Source organism: Geotrypetes seraphini, chromosome 1, assembly GCF_902459505.1.
Source record: "Geotrypetes seraphini chromosome 1, aGeoSer1.1, whole genome shotgun sequence".
Taxonomy (NCBI): Eukaryota; Metazoa; Chordata; class Amphibia; order Gymnophiona; family Dermophiidae; genus Geotrypetes; species Geotrypetes seraphini.
In genome coordinates this window covers 343,274,545-343,286,739 of record NC_047084.1, presented here as the reverse complement: position 1 = coordinate 343,286,739, position 12,195 = coordinate 343,274,545, and the positions used below count along the sequence as shown (strand labels likewise).

Below are 12,195 nucleotides of genomic sequence, written 5' to 3'. Positions count from 1 at the left end.
TGATACCGAAGATGCAGCGAGGTCTGGGAGGCCTCAAACGGTGTCAACTCCTGAAATTGACACCCATATTCATGGTCTGATTTTGGCAGATCAGCGAATATCGGCTAACACAATTGCTGAGACACTACAGATATCCAAGGAACATGTTGGATGTATAATCCACAAGCAACTGGGAATGCAGAAGCTGTCAGACAAGTGGATGACCAAATGTTTGAATGGTGATGAGAAAGGACGTCGAGTGGACACTTCTAAGATGATTTTGCAGCATTTTCAACGAGTTGGTGTCAACCTTTTGGAACAACTAGTTACTGATGATGAAACATGGTTACGCCACTATGATCCTGAGACAAAACAGTCCATGCAGTGGTGGCTCTTGGGTTCTCCAAGGCCAAAGAAATTCAAGACCCAAAAGTCAGCAGGAAAGGTAATGGCCACAATGTTTTCGGATCAGGAAGTGTTGTAATGATTGACTATCTTCCAAGGGGCCAAACAGTTAATGCAGAATACTACTGTAGCTTGCTGTGCCGATTAAAGGAGGCATTGAAAGAAAAAAGGAGACAGAAGCTATGGAAAGGAGTTTTCTTTTTGCAAGACAATACACCTTCTCACAAGGCTAGAAAAACGAGGGATGTTTTGATGCAGTTGGGGTTTCAGTGCATAGACCATCCACCCTACTCACCAGATTTTGCTGCATCTGACTATTTTCTGTTTCCAAGCCTTAGAAAGAGTTTGAAAGGGTGACATTTTTTGAGTGATTCAGAGGTGATTGTAACAGCAGAGCATATTTCAGTGACCAGACTTCAGAGTATTTTTTGGAAAGGTTACAGGAACTTCAGACACAATGTGCCAAGTGTGTTGAACTTAGGGTGAATTTGTGGAATAACTTATAAGTTTTATGGCTCCATGTCATTCCCTTCTTGGATGGGTTTAGAACGTTTCAGCATCCCTTTGTAAACTGCAGACCATGTAGATCATGTGAAGCTTAAAGAAACATTGTCTAACTACCCTCATACTGCTATAATCCAGTATAGGCTGATTTCAACTGAACTGGATGTCCAAAGAAACAAAATAAAACAACTGAGAAAAAAATATGAAAATATAGCTGCAGGGTTAGGATACATCTACTTATCGACATGCCTGGCCAAACTTTATTCATGTGTCAGATCAAAGTGTGTGAAAATGCTGTACAGAGAAATAAGCAACTACAGTAAGAGGCATTGAGGGGCATTTTCCAAAAGACTTCCAAGTCAGAATTGAGACATTCTGCTCAAAACTTCCCCCCCAAATTGTCTATTTCATATCCATATTTGAATAGGGAAAATGTTGAGGTTTTCTGTTTAAAAATGCATGAAACTGTCCAAAATGTATAGTTATTTTCCAAATTAAAACATTCAAATTATGAATACCAAAAAAAGCAGGGACAAGGATGTCTGCTGCCAGCATTTCTACACAGGTATCCCTACAGAGCAGAGGAGCAGCCTAGTTATCAGTGCAGTGGACATGAACTATGTCGTTGACATGTCCCATATCAATTTTCCCGTTTTTTTCCTGCTTGCTTTCATTCGATAGTGACATGGTATATGTCAGTTGACTTGTCCTATTTCATTGCTCTTGTCAGATGTAGAAGAAGTGCTTTGTAAACATGCTACTAATCATCCTATTCTCTTTTATCCAGCGTACCCATCTTATGGCAGCAGCACCCTGAGGCCAAAGGGTAATGAAGACCTAGATTCCCCCTCACTGTATCGAACTATGAGTGATGCAGCATTGGTGAAGAAGAGGATAAGGCCCCATGCGACTGACCGGAGAGAAGTGCAGCATCACAGGTTTTCCATCAATGGACATTTCTACAACTACAAGGTGCAAAGGCCAGAGTAATATGGCTAGGACAGAAAACAGTGAGCTACCCAGTTCTAGGTTGTCCCACATATTTAATTATTTATTTAATTTGTTTTCTATCCTGTTGGCCCCAAAGAGCTCAAAACGGGTTAAAGGTTAAACATACATAATTTCAATACAAGATTACAATACAAGTTGGCACACGTTGGGGGGTCTGATATTAATATACAGTTTACCGATTACGATTTGCCATAGTTACCCTTACAGTACAAGTTTTTAGATTTGCCATAGTTACAGTGCAAGATTTTATACAATATACTGTAATGCTATTTAAAAAATATTTCCCACAGTGTTATAATCAACAGTATTATAACTCTGGTATTAAATACGGTATATAGATTGTCACCACCATTTCCCCTGGACACAGATCCCCACGTGGATGATGACAGGAATTTCAAACACAACCCTTTTGTACTGTAAAGGGTTTACTGAAGACTTGAACATCTTAATAAACAGCCTCACTGGAACTTGGTACCTTGTAAGTTTTATTGCAAAGTAATTCCAAACAAAAGGTTCAGTTTGTCAGCATGCTCCCATAATCTTTTCAGTTCAGTCATTAATGAAATACACATTTCCTCCAGTTTCTTCTGCTCATGTTGGCAGAGGTATTCAACAGTGCTGTGCTTACCTAATGTGACCATACGTCCCGTTTTGAATGGGACTGTCCTGAAATGTCCCGTTTTCAGAGCCCAGGATTTCTCCCTGCTTGTTTATGACTCTCCCTGCCCTCCCCCCCAGCCACCCTCTTTCCCCTGCCCCTGATACACCCTGCTTCTTCCAGGCCAGATGCTGCAGTGACTGTACTGCACATGCACTAGGCCTACAAGCCTTTCCCACCCCCTGACATCAATTCTGATGTCGGAGAGGAAGTTCTTGGCTAGCCAATCACTGCCCAGAACTTCCTCTCTGATGTCAGAACTGACATCGGGGGGGGGGGGGGGATGGCTTATGGGCCTAGCGGTTGTGCATTGCAGCATCTGGCTGGGAGAAACAGGGAAGCAAGGTACGTCAGGGGAGGGGGCAAGGGAAGCAGGGTGCGTTGGGGGCAGGGAAAGAAAAAGAAAGACAGAAAGAAAAGGGGCAGGGAGAGAGAAAGAAATAAGGGGGGGCAGGGAGAGAGAAAGAAATAAGGGGGGCAGGGAGAGAGAAAGACAGAAAGAAAGAAGGGGCAGGAAGAGAGAAAGAAAGGGGGCAGGGGAAGCAGGCTGCTTCGGGGAAGCAGGGTGGCTAGAGGGCAGGGAGAAAGAAAGAAAGGGGGCAGGGAGAGGAAGAAAACGGACTCATGGAAAGGAAGGAAATGAGATCTGGAGGAAAGGAAGCATGCAGGAGGCAGAAAGAAGGGAAGAGATAATGGATGCACAGTTAGAAAGAAGTGCAACTAGAGACTCATGAAATCACCAAACTACAAAGGTAGGCAAAATGATTTTATTTTCAAATTAGTGATCAAAATGTATCCGTTTTGAGAATTTATATCCGCTGTCTATATTTTGCACTATGGAGCAACCCGAAAAGCCTCCCTCAATATCACCTTCGGGCAGGAGGGCATCTGCACATGCACGGATGCATCGCACCGCATGCGTACATGCCCGACCAGAGCAGGCAGTAGGGGGCGGGGCTAGGGCAGGATTGGGACAGGACTGAAAATTAGTAGATGTCCTGTTTTGAGGAAAAAAAAATAAATTGTCACATTATTCTCACCACTTGTAGGAGCACTGTTTCACAAGCCAACACAACAAACAAAAAGAAAACTCTAAAAGTAAAATACAAACTTCCACAGTTTATTCCTCTGCAGTGTTTTTACTTCTTGATCATCTCCCTTAGATAACAGGTATTTCAGTTTCACAGAGGAAAAACACTTAAAAGAAAAGAAGAAAAAAATGCTTCTTGCAGTCCTTAAGACAAACAAACAGTCAAAAAGTCTCTTTCAAAAGGGAAAAAAATGCATTCAGTAGGTAGGTAAATAACTGATGAAATTCCCCTTGTCTTTGTGCTTTAATTAGTGTCCATGTCCTGCACGTCATTTATTTATTTAAATTTATTCATAACCCGCTTATCCACAAATCTAAGCGAGGAACTAAATTCACATACAAAATCACATTGCTCAGCAGGTTAGAGCCAACATCCACCTCCATATGCTGGCTTGTATGACTCTCAAAGTTTGGGGGTCTCCTCTTTTCCTTCTTCAGCCTCCATGAATTCAGGGAGCTCAGATTCAGGATCCTTGCCCTGCTCCCACTGCCTCCTGTCTGCCTCCTAACCTTTTGGATTTAGCATTTAAGAGCTGGGTGCCATGCCCCAAACTTCCAGGTACAGGGAATGACTTCTGTGCTCTCCATCTCCCTCCCTGTTGATTAGTGGAATGATTATTAGAGGGATGTATGCACTCTTCTGGGAGAAAGCCTGCTCTTCTGCTTCCTCTAGTGGGTCTTAGTGAAATAATCTCTGTTTGAGGAAATCATATCTGGCAGTCAGGCACCATGTAACATTGGCACATATTGTAGCATTTCAACATGAATTATTAGGTTATCAATAGTGTCGAGCATATAGAAAAGATATGTAACTGGAAAGGCAGTCAGGGCCAATTGGTCCTTTTCTGTTGTTATTTATTCAGTTATAATTTTATACCCGAAATTAAATTTCTCCTTCATTTCTTATTACTTATTCTAGACATCAATTTTTACCCCAGCTTTTGGATCACAAACAAAAGTAGCCACGCATAGTAATATGAAGACAGAAGAAGTATTAGAGCAGCTTCTCTACAAATTTAAGGTAATTGAAACATTTACAGGGGCATTTTTGATATGATAGTTAAATCCACGTTTAGATGTTTTGTGGAATGTGCACAAAAATCCAGTAATGAAATGACCATTTTCAAAATAGGAAAACATCCATCTTTTTTGTTTTGAAAATGGCCATTTCTCAGATATCAGATGTATTTGCCCTCAGTGCATCAGTGGAGGAGACCCCATAGACATCATATACTTAGATTTCCAGAAAGCCTTTGACAAGGTGCCTCATGAACGTCTACTCCGGAAACTGAAGAACCATGGGGTGGACGGAGACGTGCATAGATGGATCAGAAACTGGTTAGCGGGTAGGAAACAGAGGGTAGGGGTGAAGGGACACTACTCAGACTGGAGGAAGGTCACGAGTGGTGTTCCGCAGGGCTCAGGGCTCGGGCCGCTGCTATTTAATATATTCATAAATGATCTAGAAACAGGAACAAAGAGTGAGATAATAAAATTTGCGGACGACACCAAACTATTTAGTGGAGCTCGGACAAAGGAGGACTGCGAAAAATTGCAAAGGGACTTGGACAAATTAGTGGAATGGGCAGAGAGATGGCAGATGAAGTTCAATGTTGAGAAGTGTAAAGTATTGCATGTGGGAATCAGAAACCCGAGGCACAGCTATACGATGGGGGGGATGTTATTGAATGAGAGTACCCAAGAAAGGGACTTGGGGGTAATGGTGGACATGACAATGAAGCCGACGGCACAGTGCGCAGCGGCCGCTAAGAGAGCGAATAGAATGCTGGGTATAATCAAGAAGGGTATTACAACAAGAACAAAAGAAGTTATCCTGCCGCTGTACCGGACAATGGTGCGTCCGCATCTTGAGTACTGCGTCCAGTATTGGTCACCATACCTTAAGAAGGATATGGCGTTACTCGAGAGAGTTCAGAGGAGAGCAACACGACTGATTAAGGGGATGGAAAACCTTTCATACGCTGAGAGATTGGAGAAACTGGGTCTCTTTTCCCTGGAGAAGAGAAGACTTAGAGGGGATATGATAGAGACTTACAAGATCATGAAGGGCATAGAGATAGTAGAGAGGGACAGATTCTTCAAACTTTCAGAAAATAAAAAAACAAGAGGGCATTCGGAAAAGTTGAAAGGGGACAGATTCAAAACGAATGCTAGGAAGTTCTTCTTTACCCAACGTGTGGTGGACACCTGGAATGCGCTTCCAGAGGACGTTATAGGGCAGCGAACGGTACTGGGGTTTAAGAAAGGATTGGACAATTTCCTGCTGGAAAAGGGGATAGAGGGGTATAGATAAAAGATTGCACAGGTCCTGGACCTGATGGGCCGCCGTGTGAGCGGACTGCTGGGCGCGATGGACCTTGGGTCTGACCCAGTGGAGGCATTTCTTATGTTCTTATGTTCTTATTATGTTCTTTTTGAACCATTTTAAATAAAAAAATGTTCCATAAGAAAATTGCACAAATCAAGCTATTGGGATGTCTGTGAGGCTAGCATGTTTAGTAGACTGGTCATATAGACATCCCAGCAGAGCAGTAGAGAACCCTATGGGGTACTGCAGTGAATTTCATATAAAAAGATACACATACACATCTCACCAAACCCTCTTATATTGTATGGTGATCCCTCTAAAACCCACCCAAAACGTACTAGACCCAGCTGTATACCATACCAATAGCCCTTATGCCTACAAGTGTCACCTATATATAGGTACAGTGGGATTAGGGTGGGGTTTGGAAGGCTCACATATTCCACCATAAGTGTAATAATTAGAATGGGATATAGGTCCTAGTCCCCAACTCTTATATGTCCCCTCTTTTACTCAGGCGCGCTAGCCGTTTTAGCGTGCGATAAATGCTAACACATCCATAGAATATAATGGACATGGCAGCGTTTAGAACACGCTAAAACGGCTAGCGCGCCTGAGTAAAAGGACCCTTTAGTTCACTACAGCGCCCACCAGGTTATTCCAGGAGCCAGCTTGCTGCCGTAATAAGACTGACCATAACATCTGAAGCTGTCATATAGGCTGTCATATGTGCTGTTTCATTCACATCTTTGGGGTGGTGGGAGACCACTGGGAGAGTAAGGTAGGGGTCATGCCTCCATTCCTCCTATGGTTATCTGTTCAGTTCTGATACCTTCTGACATTTGTCTAGCCTCAAATGTCCAAATTGTGCCCTGGATGTTCTCGACTACATAGAAACATAGAAATAGACGGCAGATAAGGGCCACAGCCCATCTAGTCTGCCCACCCCAATGACCCTCCCCTACCTTTCTCTGTGAATAGATCCCATGTGTCTATCCCATTTCCATTATTGCAGAAAAACATCCAAATCATAAGCCTGTCCTAGTCTCACCCAAAGCACGCCTCCAGCACACCTCCTTGAGATTTAGAAGCACTGCAGACAAACAACATAGAACTCCATCTACAAAATGGGTTCCGAAAATAGTAATTTGGAAGTTTTGGTGAGAAAAATGTCCATCTGCTCCATTATGCCACTTTTTTGGATGGTTTTCTTTTTCGAAAATGAGCCCCTTTGTAAGGCAATCAGATAATTGTTACCAAAATACATAGCTTGTAATGCTGTACTTGTCTGCCGTGGAGTATAATATTCCTGAACAGTGATTCTCTACTGTTAGATTCTATAGACAGATATGTAGTCTTGTTAAACAGATTTTAAATGTACAGACTTAGGTTCTACCTCTAAGCATCCTCCTCTTTCCTTCTACCTCTCTTTTAATTATGAAGAGTAAATAAAGAGCAGAAACAGAAGAATGATTCCATTAATATAGTTCTTTTGGTAGGCAAAAATGGAAAATATATGCATTTTCTCCCATATATATTTTAAACAAGTCTTTTTTTTTGGAGGGGGGAACATGTGGAGGGGCATAATCGAAAGGAACGTCTAAGTCCGTTTTCGTATAAGTCGTAAGTCGTCAAAAGTAAAGAACATCTTAGGACACATTTTTGAAAAATATGTCCAAATATTTTCCATTTCAAAAATCATCTAAATATACGTCCTGCCGATCTGATCATCCAAGTCGCTAAATCGTCCATCTTTATGCCACATTTTCGTCCAACTTTTTGTCCAAGTCAAAAATGCCTAGAACAAGCTCTGTTGGACGTGGGAAGGGTCTGCAAAGTGATGGACTGAATACCCAGACATGGCACCTGAATAGTGAGGTACCTTACAGGGCACTGCTGTGAACTTCACAAAAAGGGTGCCATGTCTTCATCTCATTCCAACTCCCTTATAGGTCATGGTGAGCCCCCCAAACCACCTCCAGAACCCCTAGACCCACGTATCTACCACCCCAATAGCCCTTATGGCTGCAGGAGCCACTTATTGACCAGTAAAAAAAGGGTTTTGGGGGTGTATAGGGGAGTGCACATGTTTCAACATCAATGCAGTGATTACAAGGGCTTATGGGCATGGGTCCTCCTCTCCATGGGTCCCTAACCCACCCCCAAGACGGTTTAAGATGCCTCTGTGCAGCACAACTAGGCTTTCCTATGCCAGGCTGCCAGGTGATGATGTTCTGGAGGTACAATTTTCAAGTTGTGATTAATATTTTTATGGGGGTGGAGGGGTCGGTGATCACTGGGGTAGTGTGGTAGTTTTAAATGGTCTAAGTCAGGGGTGCCCACACTTTTTGGGCTTGCGAGCTACTTTTAAAATGACCAAGTCAAAATGATCTACCAACAATAAAAATGCTAAACATATATATATTTATATATATATATATATATATATATATATATACACCGAGTGTACTTTGTATTTATGTTCAAATATTTTTTTATTATACAGCCCCCCTCCCCTGAAGGCCTGACCCCCCCTGAAGGTCTGCACATTCCCCCTCAAAGGTTGACTCCCCCCTGAAGGCCTGCACTACCCCTTGAAGGACTGCACCCCCTCCCCCCCCCACCGAAGGCCTACCCTCCCACATCCATTTACCTAATTCCAGCAGAGAGCAGTCTGCAGAGAGGATCGCTGGTACTTTAGCGATCCTTGCAGGTTGCCATAGGCCTCAGGAGCTGTCTTCCCTTTGCCCCAAGCCTGTCTCTGACGTAGAGGAGGGGCAGGACCACGGCAGAGGGAAGACAACTCCTGAGGCCTATGGCAACCTGTAAGAATTGCTAAAGTACCATCTGCCACCGGCCGACTCCCATTCGTCCCCTTTGGAGATCCCCACAGGAATAAGGAAGTTAAATTAATAGAATACTTAGGCACAGAAAAACAAAGAAATACCTCCAAGAACTGCCCCATAAGAACTGCCTGTCACAATGCTCATTAGTGGAACTGAATAAAAGACAAGTACAATGGATTTAGAAGGGGGACGATCCGCCCGGGTGCACGGCTTGGAGGGGTGCACAGCCGGCTAGGTCCGGGTCATCCTGCCTTTCTTTTCCCCCAGTCCGCGCTCGGGGCTCGCGCCTGCCTGGTCCCGCGCAGACGCTCGAATGGTGCCGTCAACTCCCGCGAGTCTCGCGATAACCAACAGCATCATTTGGGCGGCGGGTGCGAACCCCGTGCGCAGACCGGTGGAAAGGAAGGGCAGGACTGATGATTGTCCAAGTGCCGACTTTGGCCGGTTTTTGGACGTTTTTCTCTTTCGATTATGAGCCCCATTAGGTTTAATTAAACACAAAATATATTATCTTTCACATAGGGGATTAAAGTATCCATCATGGAAGATACAGAGCGCTAGAATTAGTAGTACCTTCTCCTTTATAATTTCACATATTTGGTCTATGTCTGTAGTACGAAAGTTCATAAAGTTTCCTCAGGACAAACACAGAAGTTTCAGGTCTTGAGAATCCACTATGTTTGAATGTCCAGAGAAATCGGCAGACCTCCAACAAAACATGGAACATCTCACCATCACAGACATGAAAGTCCTTTGAGAATTCAAAGCCTTTATTTCACAGAGGTCTGACTCTCTGTAATCAAACCCTCCTCCAGCCTCTGCTGGTACTCTCTCTCCGATTGCTTTCTTTAAACATCATAAAATGTTTCCTTGCCAATCCTGACGTTAATCATGACCCACTCCATGGCGCCACCCCCCCCCCCCCTCCACGCTTTTTCCCAGGCACTAGCTGCAGGATGCGTTTAATGCTCTTAACTGTGGCCATATCTGGGACAATGCGAAACCAAAGAACTAGGACACTGGGCTCTGAGGGGGTTTTGCCGCACACGCGATACACCATATGGAGGCGTACCAATAAGCAATTTTGACCCTGAGGAGGAAAAAAAAGCTAAACAAGTCTTAAGAGAAGACTTGACAGTCTAATTTGACATGAAATATCTTGTACAATCTGTAGCAAATACTGAGGAAATAAGTTTTGTCCTTTATTTTCCCTGAATATTCATTCTAACTGAGCTCCTTTTTTTATTTATAAGTTTTCAATTTATACAATCAAGATAAACTTGTACAGAAAGAGGATTCATGATCAGTAATATTAAATTATATCACACCAAAACCAAAATAAGCAATATTAACATAAATCTTATCAAGTCCTCAAGTGATTCAAAAGTGAGTTTTTAATAAAAAAGAAAAAATTCCCTGTAAGAAATCATTTAGCTATCAAAGAGTAAGGACATTTATATTCCATAAAGCACTCTCCTTCTCCAAGCGGGATAGAGACAGGAATGTCATCAATTGGAGAGGTTCAAAGAAAACAAACTTCTGAGTTTTATAATGAAAATATTTCTGTCATAATTTGATTCTTAAATATTTACACTTGGGATGGGTGGGAGGATGGAAGGATATGTCTAATAGGGTAAGGTTATTGGGGAAATCTATGTTTCTGTGTTTTATAAAATTATCATTAGGTGGGGTGGGGGGGAGAAATTGGTTGATTATGAATATTTGAAAGTTAAATGTGCTTACATTGACTTATTATATATGATGTATTTATGTATTGCACTATTGAAGATAGGAAAATCAATAAAGATTTATTAAATAAAATAAAATAATGAATTACACACTTACAGGGGTGTCTAAGAAAAAAGATAGCCCCTAAAGCCAAAACACCAGGTTTTAACAACAGAAATTCTCTTCTACGCTTTTGAGTATCCCTTGCTAAATCTGGAAACATTTGTATTCTTTTTGCCTATGTTTATAAAACATTCTCAGAAGCCAACTCTTATCAGGAGTAAGTGCTACCGTCAACAATAAAGTAGCTGAAACAGACATTCCTTAGCACTGGCAGCAGATGAATCCACAGACCAGTGGGATAGCACATACCTACCAGCAGGTGGATATAGAGCCCTGATTTTCAGGAATATATCTGGATGGAACTCCCTCATACCAATCAGTATGCTCTATCTCCAGCAGGTTGGATGGTGTCTATCGTAGATTCTTTCTTGGAGTTCTGGTGTTCAGGGGACAAAATGGAGGCAGTGAGAAGTTCTCTCCAGGGGTTGTTGGAACTGGGGACAATGGTCCTGGTGCCTCTGGAGCAAAGAGGACTAGGTCGCTATTCCATTTATTTTGTGGTGCCCATGAAAGGGGGGTCGGTCCGACCCATCCTAGACTTCAAGAGAGTAAATTGGTTTCTCAATGTAAGACATTTCAGAATGGAAACAGTGAGGTCAGTCATTTCAGCTGTTCAGCTAGGGGAGTTTCTTACAGCATTAGATCTCAAGGAGGCGTACCTCCATATTTCCATTTGGCCTCCTCATCACCAGTTTCTTCGCTTTGCAATTCTAGGGCAGCATTTTCAATTTCAGGCGATGCCCTTCGGTTTGGCCACAGCACCCCACATGTTTTCAACAGTGATGGTGGTAATGGTAGCGTTTCTTCACAGGAAGGGCATTCAGGTTCACCCATATTTAGACGACTGGTTGACTCAGGCTTCATCCTATCAGGAAAGCTTGAGGGTCACAGAGAGAGTGATTTTGTTTTTGTAGTCCCTAGGTTGGGTGATAAATTTTCCAAAGGGTTCCGTCCCAGGTATTGGAGCATCTGGGTGTTCTCTTCGACACGGTCCAGGGCCGAGTCTTTTTGCATTGAGTCAAGGGTGAGAAATTGCAGGCTCAGATCCGTCTTCTGTTACAGGATCCCCAACCCTGCATTCAGGATTATGTTCAAGTCTTAGGTTCCATGGTGGCGACGCTAGAGGTGGTTCCTTGGGCCCAATTCCATTTGAGGCCGTTACAACAGTTCATCCTGTCCAGGTGGTCTCTGCTGTCTCAGGATTATGAGCGCAAGTTAGGCTGGAGCCATTCAGCCTCCAGTACTTTGCAGTGGTGGCTACAGGAGGAACACCTGTTCAAAGGCATGCCGTTGGCATCTCCAGACTGGATAGTGGTTACAGCGGACGCCAGCCTGACCGGATGGGGGGGGGAGGGGGGCTTGGTGTCTCCAGTACTCAGCACAAGGCAGTTAGAGCCAGGAAGAGGCTCACTGGTCTATCAGTATTCTGGAATTGAGGGCAATCAGGCTGGCTCTGCGGGAGTTTCAGCCACTCCTTCAGGGAAAACCCATCAGAGTCCTGTCAGACAGTGTCACGGCAGTTGCC

At 43.3% G+C, this 12,195-nt stretch overlaps 1 protein-coding gene across 3 annotated transcripts in view; it reads left to right on the top strand.

Moving 5' to 3' along the window:
* RASSF6 (Ras association domain family member 6) overlaps positions 1-12,195 on the top strand; it is a 145,033-nt gene that overhangs the window by 94,814 nt on the left and 38,024 nt on the right. For all 3 annotated transcript variants that reach the window (XM_033961805.1, XM_033961771.1, XM_033961765.1), the window contains 2 exons: positions 1,676-1,860; positions 4,567-4,668. In XM_033961805.1, the coding sequence (XP_033817696.1) occupies positions 1,676-1,860; positions 4,567-4,668 (287 nt within the window). The remainder of the gene's footprint in view (positions 1-1,675; positions 1,861-4,566; positions 4,669-12,195) is intronic.